Source organism: Saccostrea cucullata, unplaced genomic scaffold (assembly GCF_032062105.1).
Source record: "Saccostrea cucullata isolate Sc308-1 unplaced genomic scaffold, CSIRO_AGI_Scuc_v1 ctg261, whole genome shotgun sequence".
Taxonomy (NCBI): Eukaryota; Metazoa; Mollusca; class Bivalvia; order Ostreida; family Ostreidae; genus Saccostrea; species Saccostrea cuccullata.
Genome location: NW_026925910.1, coordinates 476,827 through 500,787, shown reverse-complemented (window position 1 = coordinate 500,787; position 23,961 = coordinate 476,827). Strand labels below are relative to the sequence as shown.

Below are 23,961 nucleotides of genomic sequence, written 5' to 3'. Positions count from 1 at the left end.
TTGATAATGTCACACATTCTTTTCTTCGATTGGATGATTACTTTACACATCGGGTTCATAAAAAATTGTTGTTTATGTCGTAATTTTCACTTTAGAAAGAAAAGCATTCATGACAAACTATGCAAATATACATATATGATTGTATTAAAAATTATAGCATATTTATATAATTTTTAGGCTAAGTAACAAGTCTGACTATTTTACTCTTTTGCGACTATGGAGTCAGTTTCCGGTACTGTCTGAGAAAAAAACATGCAAACCAGAAGCCACCTGCTGGCTGTTGGAGTTTTGCACAACTAGAGTGGGTATCATTTTTATGGCATAGTCTATGTTCTATGGAACCATTGAATACACCGTATGCTTGCATGACAGAAGCTCAGATATTGTAACTTACTAATAATTGCATTATTTATTTGCAATCAATTAAGTAAGAAAGATAACCCTGGCCAGTTCTTTATTCCTTTAGTTTTACTTTGCAGACAATTTAAAAAAAAATACCATTAAAAATTTTCAGTGATGAATGCGTATTTATGTATTTAACAATTTTGACAAATGATCAAGCTAGGAGCCATGGGATGTCAATAAATGATGTCAGAAGTCATTGTTGGACTAAAAAAAACCCAGTATTTACTATTTCACCTTGATCCCACAATGAAGATGTCATCTCTGTAATGTTGTAGGCACTGAGGTACATGTATTACATGGATTGTATAAAAGATTCCCCATGCAAATTTTAATCTTCAACAATCAACATATCCTGCCCATGCATGGTGAGCTCTGTAATCTCTGATTGCCTAATGCTATGTTTTTTTGACATCTTTTATTCCCTATTATAATTGTCTTTCTGAAATCATCCACAACTATTTATTTTTGCGACTGGGAAAACAATTAAATTAAGAACACAATAGAATTATAGGTTCACAGTGATATGTATCCTTGAGAAAAATATACTGTACGTATATTCAAAATTTAGCGCAATCAATGGATATGGAATTGATGACGTAATCATAAATTAGCGCTACACATTTGTGCTGTATATTCTACTTATATAAATTATTTCTTTGCGGTATTCATGAATTAGTGCATCATTGTCTGCGCCAAAGCCGCCAGAATATGAAGTCCGCTATTTTAAGTACACACAGAGTATTTATTACTAGTCAGTGATGATCAATCTTTGTGTTTTTCAGATCAACTTTTTGACAGCTATGTAAAATGAGCTATAAAAAACATGAAAAACAGGAATTGCCGAATGGTTGGGTGGTTAAACAATCCAAGACTTATCCAGACAAGGTCTATTATTTCAATACATTAACGGGAGTGTCTACCTGGGAGGTCCCTGAACTTCTCAAACCTTATCTAGTAAGTACTTGTGTACAAAATATATATCAATTCAAGCAATTTCACTGTCACTGTTTGCTAAAAAAAAAAAGTCACACTAACAAATATGCTTGAATTTTTTTCTGATTATTCACTCAAACTAACATCATAGAAAATATACATGGAATTTCTTTTATTTAATTCGTATAATAAACATCACAGATTGATATGGATAGTTATAAACATTTCAGAAATCATCAGAGAGCAAGTCATCAAATAAACATGCAATGGGTGGTAGTAGGAAAGTAGAGACTACAACAGGGCCCATATTGCCTCGGTCCAATTATCAGGAAGCCCAGTTTTCACCAGCCCAGGACAGTGATGAGAATGACAGCTTAGATCTAGAGCTGTCACATGATGGAACAGATTCTGGTGCTAGTAATGCCTTTCCTTCAGGAACTTATAATTCGGCTAACCTGCATTCAGGTACTACCACACAAAGTAACTCCTTGGGCATTGTAAATCAGCAGGTCAAATCTAATCCAGTGTCCGTCCAGCAACAGAAAGATCAGTGCAAAGTTAAATCACAACCAGCATTAGATAAACCTTTACATCCTTCAAATTCAGTACATCCTAAATCTGTTCAACAAGATTCCAGCAAAATTGTGAAAGGAAAGAGTAGCAGACCTCCTATTGCCACAAATGAACAATCACAGCATAATAAGGCACCAACAAAAAAGATTACCTTTGATAAAAATTCTGTTAATTCTGAGAATATTCCACACAAAAAGGTCATTAAACTTTCATCACAAAAGGCTTCATCTGAAAAAATGACATTGAAGAGAAGTGCAGAGTCTTTATCTCAAGATAATAAACTTACCAACAAAAGATTGAAAGCTGATGGTGTAGAAGAATGGAATTTCTGCGATACCAGAAAAGTTGTGAAAAGATCTCCTCCTTCAGCTTTTGACACATGTAATCTCTCACCAAGAGAATCATCTCCAGATAATTTACTGCTAAATGACCCTAAGAAAAGGGAGGATATTCAGTCATGGATCAATCATTTAGAGTCGGATGACCCTCCATCAGATCCTCTGGGTGACTTCCTGGATCCAACTTTGTATCAAGGTTCACCAGACTCTGGAACTTTCAGTCTGGAGAATGACAATCGTAAAGTGCTGGTTCAGTCACATGACAGTGGGTTTTTGTCTGTGGGTGATACAAGTAATCTCAGCAATATCACTCTGACAATCAAAAATGATGGTCCTGTGAAGAAAGCTGTTGTCAATCCATGGAAAGGTTAGTACACATCATTGTTGAATGTCATTTAATTATGTTATAAATTTTTTAAAGATGTTCCATTTCTACATCAGACTTAAAATGCATTTTATGGAAGATAGTGGCAGAGAAACTTTTAGCTAGTGTCATTTAGATAAGTATTTTATTTTATATTACCCCAGGTGTCCATGAAACTCCTGTTCCCATCAACCAGAAGCGGCGAGAGGAGATCAGTATGGAGATTGATGAAGTCCAGCAGGTGCTCTCTAGAGAGGATGACAGAGAGATCGAGGAGATGGATGTATCTGATATAGTGGTATAGACTGTTTAGTCTTTGAAAATTTTCATGTGTGTTAATATCATGAAATTGAGTTTTAAATACTTTTATCAACAATCAAATGATATCTCAGTAGACATTTTCCTATCCCACTACTAGTTGTTTGCTCAAGTTGTCTTCAAGAGATGAATATAAAAGGGTAACAAAATACCAAATGATAAGCAATTACATAACTGTATGTATCAGGTATAGCTGGTTATTCTGGAAAAATATGTTATTGGCCCCGAAGAAAAAAAGATTTCTTTTTCAACTGTTTTGTAATTTGTATAATATTGTATAAAATGATAAACCTTTGAAATTGAGCCAAAAGTTATTTTTCAATATTTCAGCTGAAAGAAGTCCGGGAATCTGTGAAGAAGTATCCAAGTGAAGTGATAGGAACACTGACACAAGTTTTCACCTCAGGCCAACCAGGGCATATCCACAGTGTAGACCATGTAAGTTATACTTAAGGAGTCAAAATATTCTTCTTTTTTTTAAAAATTGTAGTCCTAGGTAACACAGATGCTTCCATTACAATTTAAATAATAATGTTTGAGTTATTTTTCATCATGTCATCACTTCATAATTTTAGAGATAACTGTCTAGTTGGAAATTTCCATATTGATTAGATGGATATACATAAATTGTCAATATGTATAGAAAGGGAAATTCATGATTGAATCAAGAAAATTCTTTTCTCTTATGTATGAGTAGTTTTATCTGAGAAAGAAATAGAGAATATCGTTTAAAAATTGAAGTTTTAAGTTCATTTATGTGGACACTGTATAGAGTTGGTCGCCAGCCAGTTGCAGTTCTTTCTAATTGTGGGATTTGTATTTTCAGGGTTTACACATAGTTGTTGACACCAATGTGTTCATAAGTAACTTGGCTTTTGTACAAGACCTTCGAGACCACTGCTTTGAAAGTAAGTGACCAGTTTCTTCATTTAGAGTTATAAAAGGCTAATACTTGTACTACCAGTTAGATGTTGTTTTTGAAATTTTAAAGTATTTACATGTTGTTTTCACCTGAGTTCATCTACATATTTAAATGAAATTAACAAATACTGATCATGTAGATGTGATGTTTGTCAGTATAATTTAATAATTTGACAACTGATTTTATCCTTAAAAAATGCTAATTAAAAGGTTACTGATTATACCTCATTGGCTTAAGGAGACATAGAATTAACATTTTATTTGTCCTACTAGAATTTGGGCTTCCTAATCTAGTCATTCCGTGGGTGGTGATGCAGGAATTGGATGCACTGAAATCAAACAAGTCATCTGCTGCCACTATGGTAAAATGAAGTTTAAAATGTCTGTCTTGTGTAAGATTGAGCGGATTTTGCCTGTGACTTTACTTTGTTTTAATAGTTGTATTTTTGGCGAAAAAAAAAAAAATCATAGAAAATTAATTTTTAAGACTATGTGGAAACCAAATGTAATTTTCCATTTTTTTTTTAAGTCCATGAAGATTGGTAAATGTGCCAGAGCAGCTGTACACTATATCTATCAATGTTTCATGGACAACCATCAGCGAGTGATTGGTCAAAGTGCAACACAGGTACAGTAAAACATCAGTAGCTAGACAGATGCAGATATCCATTTTCAATTACAAATAAATTGAATATATTTCTGAAACTTTTTGGTTTTCAGTTACAAATAAAATTTTCTTTTTCAGGCATCAGATGCCTCTAAAGAATTCCAGGCTGAGTGCAATGATGATAGAATTCTACAAACCTGCTTGCAGTGTCAAAAAAAACGTAAGTATTTGTTGAAGCATCTTTTACTTTTTCACAATGTAATTGGGGCCCCACAAGAATTTGTAGGTGATATATATAGTAATCAATCTGTCTTACTGTCTGTCCATCCAACTGTCTGTGATTTTTTTCTGTTACAAGTTATGTGTACATACATGTATGTATTTTTATCCCATTAACCCTACCCTTCTGCAGACCCATGCTGGCAATTTAAAAGTGTATAAAGACAAGAAGAACTTTTAAATATGTACATCTACTTATACATGTACATAGTCACAATTGAACATTGAAAGTGAAAATGAATAGCTGAATTTCCTTTCTTGCTGTTTCTATCATGAAAAGGGAAAGCATTGATAGACTTAATTAAATTGTGATTGTGAATAATTTCTGTTGCAGGAATGAACTCAACTGTGATACTGTTAAGTAATGATAAAAACCTCCTTAGTAAGGCCAGAATTAATAAAATTCCAGCATTTGACAGTTTTGTAAGTACAGCTACACATTTGAATTTAATAAAAAGCATACCTGTTAATAGATGTAAATTTGCTCTTATTCCTTTGCTACAATCATAGGGTGACATTATGTATTTATAATTTTAATTAATGTCTTTCATCTTTCTGTTTTACTAAAAGACACACTCAAAATATATTGGCAATTTGTATTGTCGGTACAATCATTTACTTTAAGGAAAGTTATTGCCATGAATAAAAGTGATTACAAATTATTAAACACCTGATATGTATCTAATGTTTTCCATTAAATATACAGATTTTTTTCAGTATTTGATTGAATGCTATGAAATAGATTTATTTCATTAGCCGTATTAAGGGTGGTACCTATGTTGATAATAAGATCTCTCTTTTTAGCTATTAATGAATGGAGTAAAATCTCTTCAACCCCATTGTCCCAACAAAATAGGAAATGGTAAGATTTTATAAATCCTTAAGTTTTAAAGAAAAAAATACAAATATTAATGTTAGAAAATACATGTACAAGTATAAAGAAATGCAACATTGAATGGGCATTGATTTATATAAAAGTCTAATAAGTAAAAATATTGGTATAAATGGATTAAGTGTACATTACATTTACATTGCATTTAATAATCACTTCCATATACAGAAAACATTACCTCTCTGTAGTTTCGAGAACTTTATTTTCACATTATTATGTGAGACAGTGTGACTGCAAAAATTTCATTCTCAGGTATATAAGTATTCCATGAGATTATTTGGAGCAAAAACCACAATTCCAGAAAAAATTGTCTTGTTAATAAAGATTTAATGGCTACCTTGTGAAAATAAGGTGTTGCGAAAATGTAGTGATTATAGTATTTTGCATGGAGCTGAAGTTTTTTGTTAAGGTTTTGTTATCCTTTTTTTCAGAAAATTACCCATCATTGGTCCCCAGTGAATCCAAACAGAAACCGTCCAAATCAAATGCCATGTCTCCCTCTGTCCCCTCAGAAGACCTCAGTCAGTTGGTAAGTCACTACTCCACATACTGACACCTCAATAGGCCTCTGTCAGTTGGTAAGTTACTACTCCACATACTGACCCCTCAATGGGCCTCAGTCAGTTGTTAAGTCACTACTCCACATACTGACCCCTCAATGGGCCTCAGTCAGTTGGTAAGTCACTACTCCAGATACTGATCCTTAGTTGGCCTCAGTCAGTTGGTAAGTTATTACTCCACATACTGACCCCTCAATGGGCCTCAGTCATTTGGTAAGTCACTACTCCACATACTGACCCCTCAATGGGCCTCAGTCATTTGGTAAGTCACTACTCCACATACTGACCCCTCAATGGGCCTCAGTCAGTTGTTAAGTCACTACTCCACATACTGACCCCTCAATGGGCGTCAATCAGTTGTTAAGTCACTACTCCACATACTGACCCCTCAATGGGCCTTGATCAGTTGGTAAGTCACTACTCCACATACTGACCCCTCAATGGGCTTTGGTCAGTTGGAGTCTGACTCTGTTTTAAATGGTCATCTTTATATGAGATTACAAATCTTTGTTTATAGATTCATTATTTCATTACTCTTTCACATAATCAGTTTGTGATTTTCTAGTTCTACAGTTAAGCAACAGTTGATCAGTTTTAAGCGATGAAGTGTAGTTGTTGACTGTTTAAAATTTCATGCATATTTGTTTGCACTGAATGGTGGAAATGCACTGAACAGTGGAAATGCTCTGAGCAGTGAAATGAATTTGTTACTGTAAACCAATTTTAATTCGTGTCCAAGAAATTTTGGCGATTTTTGCGAGAGCCTTGTCATTGCAAAAAAGGTTTGATTACAAAAATTAATGGTTGCGAACTAGTTTACCCCAGCAAATTTAAAAATATAGTCATCGCAATTTAAAGTTGGTTTACAGTATTTAAAAGGGACCTATACAATTCTTATTCACTTTTATATAAAAAGTATTTGATAATACTGCATGAATATTATTGCCATTTCAGTTAGATGAGATGCTCTGCAAATTGAAAATGTGGCTGAAGAATGCTTTGTCCAGTGTCTTAGAATGTGAAATGAAAGCAGCATATGATGATATTTGGTAAGTCAAGATGTCTGAAAAACTGATATTTGAGTTTTGGTTTTTACTTTGTTTTTTAGCTCACCTGAGCCAAAGGCTCAAGTTAGCTTTTCTGAAATTTTGTCCGTCTGTCTGTAAACTTTTCATAGACTTCTTCAACCAATGGGCCAATTCCACAAAGTATCCTTGGGTTTCAAGTTGGGGAATTAATAAAATTTGGTGGCATGATTTAAAAATCTTCTTCCCAAGAACCACTGTGCCATGAAAGATGAAACTTATGGGGAATCATCCTCAGGTAGTGTAGATTCAATTTTGTTCAAATCATGACCCCGGGGGTTGGGCGGGACCACAATGGCCAGCCAAAGTTTTACATAGAAATGTATAGGAAAATTCTTTTAAAATTCTTCTTCTCAAGAATAACAAAGCCATGATTGATCATATTCATATGGAAGCATCCTTAGGTAATGTAGATTCAAGTTTGTATATGGCCGACCAAAGTTTTACATAGAAATATATAGGAAAATTCTTTAAAAATCTTCTTCTCAGGAATAGCAAAGCCATAATTGATCATATTTATGTGGAAGCATCCTCAGGTAGTGTAGATTCAAGTTTGTTCAAATCATGACCCCAAATAGGGCGGGGCCAAAATGCTTTGTCCAGTTTTATGTGAAATATATAGAAAATTCTTTAAAAATCTTCTGAGCAAAGCCATAATTGATCATATTTATATGGATTTGTGTAAATTCAAGTTTGTTCAAATCATGACCCCCAGGGGTAGGGCGGGGCCAAAATGGCCGAACATAGGAATATATAGGAAAATTCTTTAAAAATCTTCATCTCAAGAACCACTTGGCCAGGAAAGATGAGATACATATGGACGCATGGTCAGGTAGTGTAGATTCAAGATTGTTCAAATCATGACCCCAGGGGGTAGGGTGGGGCGAAAATGGCCGATCTTTAAAAATCTTCTTCTCAAGCTCCACTTGGCCAGGAAAGATGAAACTCATGTGGAATCATCCTCAGGTAGTGTAAACTCAAGTTTGTTCAAATCATGACCCCCGGGGGTAGGGTGGGGCCAAAATGGCCGATCAAATGTAACATAGGAATATATAGGAAAAATCTTTAAAAATCTTCTCCTCAAGAACCACTTGGCCAGGAAAGATGAAACTCATATGGAATCATCCTCAGGTAGTTTAGATTCAAGATTGTTCAAATCATGACCCCCGGGGGTAGGGTGGGGCCAAAATGGCCGATCAAATTTTTACATAGGAATATATAGGAAAAATCTTCTTCTCAAGAACTATTGAGACAGGAAAGATGAAACTCTTGTGGAATCATCCTTTGTAGATTGAATTTTCTTTAAATCATGACCCCCGGGGGTAGGGTGGGGCCAAATTTTTTTTAATAGGAATATATAGGGAAACCCTTTAAAATCTTCTTTTCACGTTTCAAAGCCATGCTTAGTGATATTTACTTTTTGTAAATTCTAATTTGTTCAAATCATGATCCCTGGGGGGTTAATTCCCTGCCCTTAGTAAACTTTCAGTTCTGATCTGATATGTGCTTTTTTCTAGCCAATTGCTCAGGTGAGCGATGTGGCCCTTGGGCCTCTTGTATTGCTTCCTTTTTCTGGGCAATTTTTTCTGTAAATGTTCTCAGAAACTTTTTCAGTCTTATCGAATTTGAGATAACAAGGTTTGACTGTATATGTTACATACATTTTACCACACTCTGTTAATTTTCCATGTATTAATAACGGAACTATTTGTTGTAGGTTAGAGATTGTGTTCAGGAAGCCACCTTGGACCCTCTCAGACCTACTTGAGTGCTTCAAAAAGTAAATTTTTTTTACAGTATCACCAAATTAAATGTGTTCTTTTATAATTTAGCAAGGTGTGCATGTACTTTTTCTTAAAAAATATCAGCACATTTACTTGAATAATACTAAAAAAAATAATAATGATATATGTTTGGTTAATACAGTATCACCAATGAATTTTTAGCTCACCTCGACGAAGTCGAGATGAGCTTATGCTATACCCCCGGCGTTGGAGTCCGCGTCCCAGGTTAAAGTTTTAGGAGCAAGTCCATTCCCAAGTAACTATAAGCCCTACCTGAACCAAACTTGCATGGATGATGCATCTAGGGATGTACACTACCAGACTTGCTTTGGATGCTGGATCTGACCTACATTTTCTAGATGAGTGACCAGGTTAAAGTTTTTGGAGCAGGTCCATTCAGAAGGAACTATAAGCCCTATCTGGACCAAACTTGCATGGATGATGCATCTAGGGATGGACACTACCAGACTTGCTTCGGATGCTGGATCTGACCTACATTTTTCAGATGAGTGACCAGGTTAAAGTTTTTGGAGCAGGTCCATTCCAAAGGAACTATAAGCCCTGTCATGGACCAAACTTGCATGGATGATGCATCTAGGGATGTACACTACCAGACTCGCTTCGGGTACTGGATCTGACCTACATTTTCCAGAGGAGTGACCAGGTTAAAGTTTTTGGAGCAGGTCCATTCCAAAGGAACTATAAGCCCTGTCTTGGACCAAACTTGCATGGATGATGCATCTAGGGATGGACACTACCAGAATTGCTTTGGATGCTGGATCTTACCAACATTTTCATTCCCAAGTATCTAGGGATGGACCAGACTTGGATGGACACTATATTTCCATTCCCAAGTAACTAGAACTTGCAAACTTGCATGGAGACCTACCCCCAAGAACCAAACTTGCATGGATGATGCATCTAGGGATGGACACTACCAGACTTGCTTTGGATGCTGGATCTGACCTACATTTTCATTCCCAAGTAACTATAAGCCCTACCTGAACCAAACTTGCATGAATGATGCATCTAGGGATGGACACTACCAGACTTGCTTCGGATGCTGGGTCTGACCTATATTTCCATTCCCAAGTAACTAAGAGCCCTACCTGAATCAAACTTGTATGGATGATGCATCTAGGGATGGACACTACCAGACTTGCTTCGGATGCTGGGTCTGACCTATATTTCCATTCCCAAGTAACTAAAAGCCCTACCTGAATCAAACTTGCATGGATGATGCATCTAGGGATGGACACTACCAGACTTGCTTCGGATGCTGGGTCTGACCTATATTTTCCATACAAGAGACCAGGTTAAAGTTTTGGGAACAGATCAATCCCAATTAACTTGAAGTCCTTGATATCTGCAGCATTAACAAAGTTATGAATATTTGTTTACACTGTACATGTTTTTCATGCTACACGAGTAGAAATGTGTATATGCCATGTAAGGGGTTAAACACAACTTGCAAGAATATTGTTGTTGGGATAAATACTAAAAATTAAGAAAATATGTTGTGAGATTTGCATTAGTTACACTGATAACATTCGTCGAGGTGAGCTTGGTAATCTTTGATTACCTATGTTTTTTAATAAGTTGGCCATTAGATTATATAAGATTTTGTTTTTTATCTTTTAGACACTGGATCGCAGTATTTGGACAGATTTACAGAAGAGATTTAAGTACAGTAGTGGACAGACTATTGGCCAGATTTAAGATCAATGCACGTAAGTTAACAGAACTGAGTTATATGTAAATATATTCAGTTTTCAAGCTTACATGTGCTGGAAGCTCAAATGAGCATTTCTGATCACCGATTTTCTCATTTGTAAAATGTTATCATTATGCATTTAATTACACCAACAGTTTTCCTTGGATGTGAAATTCGTGTGTAAGAGTTTCACTATTATATACTGTCAAGAATATTTTTGAACAGATTTCCATCTGAGTTTAGAGATTTACCGGTACCTGTTGAATGACTGTCTAGAATTGTTGGAGGAATGTTACAAACACAGAAAGTAAGATTTCGTTGTCATTGTATTGCTCTTTTGAGATGTTGCTCTCTCTCTCTCTCAAATAAATTGGTAAATTTTTCTTCTAATGATTAATATTTTTTTTTTTTTTACTGTTGATGTTTATCTCATAAACGATCTTGCTGCAACATGTTTTGATTTTAATGAAATATAATGTAAATGCTTTAATATGATGAGTTGCATTAGTGTGTATTGTAATAGAAAACAAAATTTGTTACTATATTTTATATAAATTTATTAAACATTAATATGATTGCTATTACTGTTTAGAGATGACACCTCCATTGGTGAGGCGTTGTCAGGGATGAAGAAATGTGAGCAGCTGTGTCATGACCTCAAGGCTGGGAATGTCAATGTCAGCAGTCTGGAGGCTTATTTGTCTGGGAAGCAATTAATGGCTGATTCAAAGAATAAGGTGAGCTGAAATCTATACAAACAAAGATGGAAGTCTTATTTAGTACATATACTACGAAAAAAGGTATATGGCCAGTATAGGTCATATTTGATGGTTTAATACATTTTGCATGCTTTCAACAAGTTATGTCCCCTTTACATTCCTTTTAATATTTATTTATTTTTTTTTTTATTACAGATGTATTATTTTTGTTTTTTTTTTAAAAATACATGCCCCACTCTGGATTATTCAAAATAATTTAAATATTTTAACTACATCACAAATAATATACATAAAATAAATAAAGGATTTTGCACACTTTTACGTCATGCTTGACCCAGTTACCGTACATTCTTTTATTTTAGATTTTTAAACTTTAATTAGATACTTGGCAAATGCCTCACACTGGAATTTTTAAAATTATTTCAAATATGAAATAAGTGTATATCATGCAAATAATATATTTAAAGTGACATAGAAAAAATCAAAGTACTGAGACAGTACTGAAAGACGGGGTCAAAATAATTTTCATGCTAGATTTCACAAATGCGATTTTTTTTTTTTTAAACGAGTTTTGATAATTTTTTTAATTAACAAACTAAAAACAAAACTGATACTACGTAATACTACGCAGGAGATTACATTGTTTACTAGTGTGTTTTATAATTAGTATTTTGAGTTTACGTTTACAAAATGCTTTTAGAAAAAAGTTCATATCACTTTCTTCAGTTTGATACAGAATGTTTATATTTTGGTCAAAACAATTTCTGCACTCTTTCATATAGCGTAGATTTAATTCATGTGTTATCACCACGGCTTCCTTTCTGAGGGCTCTGACAGTAAACTAATAGACGGGGTTACGTGACCCCGTCTAAAAATCTTTCAGATGGTTTATGTAAAATTGTTATCGTATTAAAGTAAAGTTGCTTGTTTTTCTGTTTTCAGGAATGTATGGACAAAAATAAGAACAGGGTAGAACATTTAAGTATAGAAGATGTAGAATCTAAACTGACCAACATATGGGATGTTGTTTATTTCTGTTGGTAAGTACATAACCAACCAACCCCTTTCAATCACTTAAAAGAATATTCTTTTTATTCTTAAAAAAAGAGTGGTTTAGAACATTTACATGTACATGTTTTATGTTTGTGTTACAGTGAGGATTTTCAGAGGGTGATTGATGACAGGAGAAAGAATGGCAGCACTAATTCTGAGCAGCTGCAGAAAATGATGATTGTTTTTCAGAAGTTGGTCCCAGCTCTGGATGGAATTCGATATGAATATGAGCAGTTAGTTGTGTATTTTCTTAAAAAGGGAATCAGGAAAATATAAAATTTCAGGGATGGAGTGAAATAGATTTTCTTTGCAATGAGTTTATGGTTAATTGTTTGCTAAAGTAAATATACTGTCTTTTCTTCTCACTTTTTCATCGGCAACTTTTTCATAATTTGTACATCTAACGACTGTTTATAAAAAAAAATGTATATAAAGAGTGTGTAGATTGCCAGGTTCATACTTTACGACTTACTTGTACCTTGTATATATAGACAGAGAATATTGGTAACCTGCATTTAACATACATATTTTAAGCAAACAAATCATATCTTTTGATGATATTGTCAAGATCTTTGATAATAGTTTAATACAAGTAATGTTTCATTTAATACATTGAAATATTTCTTTGAACCTTTTTAGGGCCTTGAGATTCAGCCCAAAGGATATATTAGATAAAGCAGCTCTTGTTCATGGACTCTGTGTTCAGCTGAACAGCTTCTACATTAGATTAAATGTGGAGGTATGTGCAGTAAATCTTATCTTTCTGCCAATTTCAAGATTTTTTTTCTTCACCTGAATAGAATCCAACTAGGAATTTGGTTATTGTAAAATGTAAAATGCAAATGTAAGCATGTGTCTTAGAAAGATTTGGATAATATAGCATTAAATTCAGTCTTATTTTGTTATGAACATGTGCCAGAAGGTAAAAGTTCATTCAATAGGTACAGAAGTAATAAAATCATTTGCTGCAATTTTGAAAAATCAAGATCTGATTGTTGCCATGCCATTGATTTAAGAAATCCTTTTTAAGAGAAGATCATCAAGTTTACTGTGTAATCAGCCATAAAACAGACAGACATCTTAAATGGCAGTTTAACAGAGACTTTTAGAAACAAGTTTAATGTGAGCATATTGTATTATTTCAGGCAAAAGATGGTAATTTAGAGGTGGCTAATTTGCAGTCGTTATTTGGGATGGAAAGCAAGAGGTATTTTGATGACATCTGCCCTCGTTTGCTATTGAACAAATAAATGTAATGTATAAATTTTAAAAAAAAAATATCTCAAGATTAATGTATGTGTAAAGTGCAATACTGATGAATAAAAAGTAAATCTTGCGAACAGTGGTACATGCTCAGTACATATGAATGTGTACATGCACATGTTCAAAAAATGGTGTGTTTAAAAATGATTTCTTTTATAGACAAATGCTTAAAGATGGACTGGATCACCTAGACAAAATGATCATGAAGATTCATGAACAAGTTAAAATGATGCAGGGGTGAAGAGATTTGTAGAAAAGTGTATGCTGCCAAACAGCTAATGTACATACCTTGTTAGGGAGAAAAAAAAAAACCGTTAAGTCATGAGTGTGAGAAGGAAGAGAAAAACACTTTGGTCTATCAGGCCCGTGCTGAATGATTTGCAGATAATTTCATATTGAATGTTAAATGTACCATTAAAAAAAATCAACTTTCATATTCATGTCTGAGAGGAAGTATTAACATTGATGTAAATATGCAGCTGTATTTGTTTTGAATGTATTGTAAAACTGTGCAGTCCTGATATGGAGATAAAAAATTATATTCAAAGCTCATTATTCTATTACTTGTACATTTATCTATTGTTTAATGTAGGTATTATGCAAAAGCTTGAAATTGAATCATTGATTTTACTGATTTAACAGCTTTAATTTCTGTATCAGTGTGTTCAAGTCCCTTTATTTATCCTATCTCTGAGAAACAAAATGAGTTACTAACCTAGTTAACGCAGTTTTTTCACAAAAATGATTTAATTTCAGTGTAATGTAATTTTCTCTCTTCAACAAAAACATTGAAGATAATTATGTTTTACTTTGACCAAATTTGTGAAATACTTAGTATAAAATCAGTGTTGTGAAGAGACCTCTATCCAAACTTGAATTAGTACATGTATATATTTGATAATAACCTGAAGGTTGTAGTTGGTTGTACAAGATTACTCAGCTGTTTTTTTGTGATATGTCAACATTTATGTAAATAAATAAGACACAAAGTACCCTCTGTAGTAGAGGCGAATTTATTATATCTCATAATGAGATCAACAAAAATGTTCATTTATTTGGTGCTAGATAGATTGAATTCAAGAAATTTACATTAGTTCTCTATTTTCCTAGTCAGTTAGGTGAAAAACAAAGTTGGAACATTACAGTTTCATGATATTTTAGGTATTAATTGTATAGATATTAGAATTTTATAATAAAGACTTACCCAGTAGTATTCTTTTTGATGACAGGTTGTTATTTCTTTTTTTTTCCTAAAAATCGCTGAATCTCTTGTGTAAAGATTTTACAAAGTCTATATATGTAAAGTTACGTGTATTGGCTTCATACACTGTGTAATGGCTTTGCTCCATGTATTGAACATGACTATCTATCCAATTTTATTTCAATACCTTTTTTCCCAATTCATCAGAGACAAAGATATATGTAGGGAAGGGTAAGAATTATTGTTTAAATGACTGTTTTCCAGAACAGAGAAGAAATTTAGTACATTATATGGCCATGTTTAAATTTATTTAAATAAGCAAACATATATCATGTGAATGTAGTTTGTTTATTCAGTGAAGAACCATTGTTGATGAACTTGTAGATTTGAATATTTTACTTTGAGTTTAGGTAGATGTTTATACTTTTGTTTCATTTGAGCCAAACTGGCTAAGTACCTATGCTATACCCGGTATTTGTATTGTTGCAATCGGCTAGCAAAGCTGTACATTGTTAATAAAGTTGTTAATATCTCTTATAAAAGTGTTCCTTTTTCCCAAAGATCAGAAGAAGTGCACTGGTAAAGGGACTGTTTTTCTTTTAACTCTGTTTTTGGAAGTCTTAAGGCTCTCCATCTCTCAGCAAGAATAAATAACTCCTGAAATAATCATGTTCACATCAAAGCTTGAAATGGAATGTTTTTCATGCAAAATATTTCAGTTTTTGCTTCTATGTACATGTATAATACAAAGTAGTTCAAAGTCTTTGAGATGGTATTGGTATGTGCTGCCTCTACAGATCATCTGCCATATTTTGCAGTGGTATAATGTTTACATTAATATACAGGAATTTAAGTGAATAGAACTAGTACAATTCTTTATAGGTAACTTTGAACTTTCGGTAAGGCGTGGCATTCTTGATGCTACGTTATTAGCATCTGTCAAATGGTAAATAGATTCTCATTGCTTTAAAAATAAATAATTTCAGGAAGTTTAAATTGTTGTCGACAACAATGAGACAACTTAAGCCCCACCTCTTTCCCATCCTAGATGCTGTTATTACATATTGACATTCGCCAGCATTTCTATCCAATGTATACTTCAACAATGAATGAAAGCTGTGTAAATTTCAGATGCAAATTATATGTAACGTCGAGAATGCCACATCTTGCTGAAAGAATTGTACTAAAATACCAACAAAGGATTACATTCTTCTGATTAGTGTATTATTGTAGGCCACCTGCACTTACGTGACCCATTGCTACCTGTTTTCATCCTTTGGTCTTAAATTATGTATATTCAGCTTCATTATATAGCAGGAACTGATGAATCAATTTTAGCATCTATGGATAAGAAAAAGAAAAATTATGAATTTCATGGTCCATTTCCACCTCTGAGTCTGTATGGTAGTGATAGAACCATTAAAATCAATTTATTTTAATAATTTTGCTCTTTACTCCTGGAAACAATCAAAATCAAACTTCTAGCATGATTGTTATAAGAGGCCCAGGGGCCACTTTGCTCACCTGAGCACTGTGGCTTGGAAAAAAGCAAAGTCAGTTTAGTATTGAAAAGCTTAAATGTGACCTACCTCTTAAACGGAGAAGGGAGGGGGGATTATGATTTGAACAATTGAATCTACACTGAGGATGATTCCACATGACTTTTATCTTTCCTGGCACTCAGCTCAGGTTCAGTATCCTCAAGTTGTACATGTTGTATAAAATTCAAGTTCCCGCCCTGCCGGAGTAAACTTGTCAATACTAAACTGATTTGTGCTTTTCCTAGCCCATGTGCTAAGGTGAGTGATGTGGCCCATGTGCCTATTGTTGATGATGAAACAGAATTTGTCATAAGGTATTTGAAGTTGTTATATTAAAACTCAAGATATTTTGACTCATTTCTGTTCTTAGTTTATGGTCTGTGAAAATACATTAAATTGTTGGGAAAATCTTCTCTACTGCTGTGTAGTAAGCAGAACAACTAAGTGCTCAATCATGCAAACCAAGGCCTCTGGGTTGACAAGGTTTTCCCTAAGAACCGGCTACCAGCCAAATTGACTGCTTCAATTTTAGAAAAATGCCACTTTGAAATAAAATTTTTTTCATGGTCCACAAAGAATCTGTTCATAAATCTCAGCCCCAAACCTGTTACAACTGATCTCTAACCCTTTTCTTTGAAATGAAGGGAAAACACTGGGTTGAAGTAATGGTGTTAGGACTGGGCTTCATTGATAATATAGTGAAAATGCATTACTTCTTTTAATAAATAACATTTCTATGCAGATTACCTTGTACATTAAATTTTTACAAAGACCAAGCAATGTCAATGTTAGACTGCAGTAGGCTTACATTTGTATAACATAATACATGTATACCTCAACGATATCGAGTTGTTGATATTGCACTGGTACACACAAGCAGGCATGTAACTACCAGTAGGTCTACTAAGTTTCTTTGACAGTACATGTACCAGACTAATTTTTTCTTGATCCTTGATCATCCCTCTTGTATCATATTTCTCTCATTTTAGTTCCTCCATTACATGTAGTTTTTTACATTGCATATTATATATGTACTTTATTGCCATTCTGTAGATGCTTTAAAGGGTTACATGTATTACACAGGTGACTTTGACTCAAGATCATTTGGAGGAGCTCAGTGACAGAAACACAAATCTGTGTCTTTTTTTCAGTACAATATCATAGCTCAGGAGTACACTCAAAGCACAGTGCCATTTTCAAGTACCTTAATTTCAAAAACTACCTCAATTTTTTTCTGCTATGCTTCTCAATACATTATTTACTGCATTAAGATTTCTTAATGCCATAATGGTAAAGAATAATTGTAAACAAAATCCATTACTTTCATTGAATTTTTATTCTATTCATGAAACTAAAATTAATAATCCATCAATTTTTCATGTTTTGTGGGTTTAGTCAAAAAAAAAAAAAAAAAAAAAAAAAAAAAAAAAAAAAAAAATAAAAAGAGGAGTTAAAAATTTCATGTAAATCATCAATTAATATGAAAGTATGTATATTTAAATACATCATGAAGATCAAAAATGATAAACATGTATGAACAAGGAATTACAAAATTCAAAAGTATCCATTTGTGTTATGTGCATTCCTAAACTTATAACATGCAAAACAATATGTGAATGGATAAACATTAAATAATGCATAAAATCAATCCATAAAATGTAACCAAAAAAAAATTAAAAATGCAACAGGATATTATGGATGATAACTTGATTTCTAGTACCGGTACATATACTTTTAAAAGAAACCATCTGAATAACCACTCAGAATCATAAGCTTGTATATTTACTTTGAAAATTTTCATTGCATTAAGAAATTTTATTTCTTTGTATCCATTATAAAATCATCCATTACTGTCCTATTATTATACATAAACAAAAATCATTGTTTAAAATTAAATCTAACATGGCAATCTTTAATAATCTTAGCTCCAGTAGATAAAATTTAAGAATGTGAGACAAAAAAAAAGATACAATACACTTAACAGCATTATATAACACAACAAATGAATTACATCGTGCATATATATTTTAAATTTTAATTCATTTAAACAAAATCAATAACATTGACAATGGTGTCAAAATCATTTCAACAATTATGGATAATAAACAAAATATATATTTAACATTATCCACGTTGATTATCAGCTTAAAATACCAAGCACATACATGTAAATTACATACATGTAAAATACTACAGGTAATAATTATGTCACTAATCATTCAAATAATTTTAAAAATAAATTTTCTTGAAAATTTTCATATAGAATGAATTCCATCAAAGAGTATTACAAGTATTTGTGTTTTAAAAAATGAAGCACTACTGTACACTAACATCCGCCGCTGTGATGAGCAAACGCTTCTTCTTCTACAGATGTGCTGGCGTGACTGTGACTACTGTGACTGCTGTGGCTCGATCGAGACTCTCTATCTCGAGACATTCTCAAGCGTACAGGAACAAAGTCCAGATTTTCTCTTGATTCTCTGTCTCGACCTGCTTCAGAGTTCTGTATAGAGTTATTAATTTGTCTTCTGATTCTTGTTAATTCTTCTGCCTTTGTGCTGGCATGGTGATGATACATCATTTTAACTCCTGTAACTACAGATAGTCTCAATCTCAGGTTGTAGCGGAAAGAGTTTTTCTTATTTTTTACAGCCCGTTTGTATCTGACCTCTAAGTCTTTGATTTTCTGATCCAACAGTGCGATCTGTTGACAAGCTTTCTCAAATTTCAACCTCGCTTCCGTTTCCTTCTCTAAAAGATGACTATGGTCCATCGCTGTGCCTCGGTCAACTGTAGTCGACATTCTCACATTCAAAAATATTAATGTATCTATAATAAATGTAAGCACACTATTGTAAATTTTGGTTCACTAGACCAGTCTTACGTGTTATTTCTTGCCATTTCTTCAACGTCTTAACATGCACAATTCGAAAACCTTCGTTCTCCTCAAAAGAATGTATCTTCGGTTTCGTCGACCAAAGAAATACTTTCTGTACACCTTCTGCCGATAATCCACTTCTATAAGAAATTTCCTGTCGGTAAACTAACAAAGAAAATTGTCTTTAAAAACATCTGTTTATCATAAGACATAACCTTTTCAAAACCGGAAGTTGATCTAATCCATTTCATTAACTCGCTCCTTAGTTATTCGTATTTTCAGTTTCCAGCCAAGTTCCTCTAGGCTATACGAGGTCTATAGCAAGGCAGCTTGTGTGCATTAAGTTCGGAAAAAAAATCTATAGATGATATCTCTTCTGTATGATATAAGCGTTTGGTTTCAAAATAGTGTACATATTTTGTGCATTGAGTGTTTTTCTCTAAATATTTTCATCATTAAAAGTAAAACGCCTGTCTTATCATTTAAAAAAATGTTTACATTTCTTAATTCTAGTTACATTCAAATACAGATTTAAAACATTGAATAAATATAATATTTCTGTTTTTAAAGCAAAGATTTTGATTGGCTAATTATAAAAAGTTGTTTCTAAAAAAAATTATATCGGAAAAATATCGTAGTGTTTTGTTTTTCTATTGGAAAATGAGACTTAAAAAGATTTTGTTTATTCACTGCAATACTTAGAAACTGGAAATGAATTTTTAACCCAGTCATTTTTTAAATTTTGCTTTCTGTCTCTCTCTGCTGTGAGAAAATGTCACGTCACATTCCTTACAATTTATTGTTTACTGCTACAATATTGGCATCATAATATTCATATTACTGGTTTATTTTATAATTATGCAAATGAATAAAATATTGATCCCAGACTCTTAGTTAGATATTAAATCCCCAGAATGTGTTCCGCCATTTGAAAAAATTCGAAATCACGAATCTTGAAGATATTCTAAGTATACATATGCAAAGTTAGATGTCGATGCTGGATTAGTTCTTATCCACTTTACTATACGTGTATGTTATCAAAACATGTTTGAATAACAGATTAAGGAATATGGAATCAAACATAACATAAAATAATAATGCATAATAATAATAATTTTATATTTAGTATCAATTTTCGAAGAGGACGAAGAGTTAGCTTTGAAAAAGGGTTATACTTCATAAAAAGCAAGCTTTTCAATCTTCAACAAAAACTAATCTTGACCTACTTAAATATTTCCTTTTTATAAGGATTTGAGGTTTAAGTTAAATAAAACTTTTATTGATATGACAATTCAATATTTGAACAAAATTTCATCTTCTTACTCGGGAAAACTTTATTTCTATGATAAAATTGCAGGATTTAAAATAAAGTTACCTCTGAAAAAGCATGAAAGATCACATGTGATTATTATAATACTATATATCTTTATGTAACTAATTAGATATATGCTTTATGCAGAGAAAACAAATTCAGGGACTATAACGAATTATGTTAAATTGTGTTACTTACAATTATGCTATAATATTTCTTTTTAGCTCACCTCAACGATGTTGGGGGAGCTTATGTAATACCCTCGGCGTCGGCGTCCCAGGTTAAGGTTAAGTTTTTTGGAGCAGTTTTCTTTTTAAGTACTTCTATGTCCTATATTGATTAATAGACAATCATGGAAGATGCTTCTAGTGTGTTTCATTGTACCAGTCAAAGTTTCAGATGCTGCAATTTAAGCAAAGGAAATGGCCAGGTTAATGTTTTTGGAGCAGGTTAACATTTTTGGTGCAGTTTTTGGTGTAGGTCTCATTTCTAAGGAAATAAGCCCTATGTTGACCAAGCTTACAAGAATGATACATCTAAGGATGCACACTACCAGACTTGCTTTGGGTGCTGAATCTGACCTACATTTTCCGGTTGAGTGAACAGGTTAAAGTTTTTGGTGCAGGTCTCATTTCCATGTAACTATAAGCCCTATGTTGACCAAACTTGCACGGATGATACATCTAAGGATGCACACTACCAGGCTGGCTTCGGATGCTGAATCTGACCTACATTTTCCGGTTGAGTGAACAGGTTAAAGTTTCTGGTGCAGGTCTCATTTCCAAGTAACTATAAGCCCTATGTTGACCAAACTTGCATGGATGATACATCTAAGGATGCACACTACCAGGCTTGCTTCGGATGCTGAATCTGACCTACATTTTCTGGTTGAGTGAACAGATTAGAGTTTCTGGTGCAGGTCTCATTTCCAAGTAACTATAAGCCCTATGTTGACCAAACTTGCATGAATGATACAGCTGAGGATGCAAACTACCAGGCTTGCTTCGGATGCTGGATCTGACCTACATTTTCTGGTTGAGTGAACAGGTTAAAGTTTTTGGTGCAGGTTTCATTTCCAAGATACTATGAGCCTTATAATGACCAAACTTGCATGGATGGTACATTTTAGTATGCATACTACCAGACTTATTTCGGATGCTGAATGTGACCTACATTTTCCGGACGAGTGAATCTCATTTCCAAGTTACAATGAACCCTATAATGACTAAACTTGCATGGATGATTGATACATCTTAGGACGCATACTACCAGACTTGCTTTGGATGCTGAATCTGACCTGCATTTTCTGGATGAGTGAACAGGTTAAAGTTTTTGGTGCAGGATTCATTTCCAAGTAACCATGAGCTCTTTAATGACCAAACTTGCTTGGATGATACATCTTAGGTTGCATTCTACCAGGCTGGCTTCGGATGCTGAATCTGACCTACATTTTTTTCTGGATGAGTTAAGAGGTTAGATTTTTATGCAGGTTTCATTTCTAAGTAACTATCAGCCCTATGTTGTGCAAACTCGCATGGATGATACATCTTAGGATGCACACTAATGGACTTGCTCCGGATGCTGAATTCGACATACATTTTCCAGATAATGGACCAGGTAAAAGTTATTGGTGCAGGTCTATTACCAAGAAACTATAAGGCTTATATAAACCAAACTTGCCCAAATGATCCATCAAGGGATGAAAACTCTAAAACTAGATTGCTTCAGATGCTGGATTTTAATAATATTTTCGTGATGAAGAACTAGTTTGAAGTTTTTATATAGGTCTATTCCAAGGTATCAGATCAAAATTGCATAAATTTTGCATTTTTTGGATGTACATTTGTACATTTTTTTTTTGGTTAAGGTATCCGACCCATATTAGGACCAAAATTTCTAACCTTAAATATCAATTATATTTTAAAGCATTTAAGAGTAGAAAGGGATTTACCAAGAGAAATTTTCAAAAATTTTATTTACTAAGCAGAAATTAATTATTGAAGATTGCATTGAAGTCTAGGAAAGGAAGTAAGTTTTTTTAAGATAAAAAAATAAATACTTCAGATATCAAAAAATGCTGTGGTAGAAAGATGTATTTGATCATTGGGAATAGAAAAACAATTAGGAATGATTTTTTTACCAGACAGATATTTTTTTAAATTAGTTTTTATTGAGTAAAATCAAAGGGAGATAATTTGTCAAGGGCAGGAAAAGGTCATTAATTAGGACATGTCCTACTCTTACATTCTGATACTAAAAGATGAAAATTAGTTCTAACCACACTGTTTATTCAGCCCATACATATCCATTATACATTCAATTCCATTCAATCTGAGGCTAATATGGATCGGATACCTTAATTGTGTGACTTTGCCTTACTTAAAGACAGCATTCGTTGAGGTGAGCTCTGTAATCTCTGATTACCTATGTTTTATCTGTTGTCTGCCATTTGATTTCTTATTCTGACTGTCTATCATAACTTACATGGTGATGTCAATAAAACCAAAGGGGTGCATTTTTTTAAGGGTTTCCATTTTATGTAAGCAATGTAGAGCGAAATTCGTACAAGATGGGGGGGGGGGGGCTCTTGTGTGAATTAATAATAATGATTAATATCTTTGCAACCAGCTACTTGACGAATTTTTCATCCGAAATTAAGCGATAGTTGTTTGTGTTTTTTGGTTTGTTTTTTAATAAACAGTAATTTTAAAAGATTTCAAGGCTTATATGAACAATTTTTATTTTATAGTTTACATGTATGTTCTTCAAATTTGTTTGTGAAGTTCGTCGTACTTCTAAAAAAATTACTTTTTTATGTGTTTAATGTTAAAACATATGTGCCAATGTAATGTGAAAGCTATGCTAACATGATTTTTTTGTTTGTTTTTTTTATTTGAAGATCAAGAATTTTATAGGCTAGCTTAAGCCTTTTCAGCCGATTGAAAATTTCTTCTCCTTGTGAACAGCAATTAAAAAAGCGGATAATTTTTTAACTTCCTGGCAAAATACAACTTCAGCGGTTATGTCCAAAATTTGTACACTCATCTTAGCAGAAAATGTATATAAACCGACAAAAATTAAACGAAATGTGTTTTTTGGGTGGATGTGTTGTACATCCTTAAATTCATAAATAATATGTGTTTGAAAAGCTTGGAAACGAACAGCTTCTTAAATGTTCTTAAATGGAACGCATTATGCAATCTTGACCCTTAAATGTTCTT

At 33.3% G+C, this 23,961-nt stretch overlaps 2 protein-coding genes across 3 annotated transcripts; one reads left to right on the top strand and one right to left on the bottom strand.

Moving 5' to 3' along the window:
- Positions 1-231: 231 nt before the first annotated feature.
- Positions 232-15,551, top strand: LOC134270024 (transcriptional protein SWT1-like). 2 transcript variants are annotated; one of them, XM_062752193.1, is made up of 22 exons: positions 232-305; positions 1,188-1,359; positions 1,569-2,616; positions 2,778-2,911; positions 3,262-3,369; positions 3,758-3,839; positions 4,126-4,214; positions 4,382-4,480; positions 4,598-4,679; positions 5,073-5,161; positions 5,543-5,600; positions 6,062-6,159; positions 7,145-7,239; positions 8,993-9,055; positions 10,701-10,789; positions 10,999-11,080; positions 11,366-11,510; positions 12,435-12,532; positions 12,647-12,778; positions 13,185-13,284; positions 13,691-13,752; positions 13,968-15,551. In XM_062752193.1, exons 2-22 carry the CDS (start codon positions 1,213-1,215, stop codon positions 14,047-14,049), a joined length of 2,982 nt encoding a protein of 993 aa, XP_062608177.1. In that variant the 5' UTR covers positions 232-305; positions 1,188-1,212; the 3' UTR covers positions 14,050-15,551. The 2 variants fall into 2 exon arrangements, with proteins under 2 accessions (XP_062608177.1, XP_062608178.1); XM_062752194.1 differs by having other exon boundaries at positions 281-301.
- Positions 15,552-17,982: 2,431 nt separating this feature from the next.
- LOC134270019 (uncharacterized) lies at positions 17,983-19,677 on the bottom strand. Its single transcript, XM_062752190.1, has one exon. It carries the CDS (start codon positions 19,351-19,353, stop codon positions 18,877-18,879), a length of 477 nt encoding a protein of 158 aa, XP_062608174.1. The 5' UTR covers positions 19,354-19,677; the 3' UTR covers positions 17,983-18,876.
- Positions 19,678-23,961: the final 4,284 nt, after the last annotated feature.

Excerpts from the sequence above, each read along its gene's own strand:
- LOC134270024 (XM_062752193.1), top strand. The coding sequence starts at position 1,213 with ATGAGCTATAAAAAACATGAAAAACAGGAATTGCCGAATGGTTGGGTG. Across the intron at positions 9,056-10,700 it reads CTACTTGAGTGCTTCAAAAA|ACACTGGATCGCAGTATTTG; the intron begins GTAAATTTTTTT and ends TTTATCTTTTAG. Across the intron at positions 11,511-12,434 it reads TGGCTGATTCAAAGAATAAG|GAATGTATGGACAAAAATAA; the intron begins GTGAGCTGAAAT and ends TTCTGTTTTCAG.
- LOC134270019 (XM_062752190.1), bottom strand. The coding sequence starts at position 19,353 with ATGTCGACTACAGTTGACCGAGGCACAGCGATGGACCATAGTCATCTT.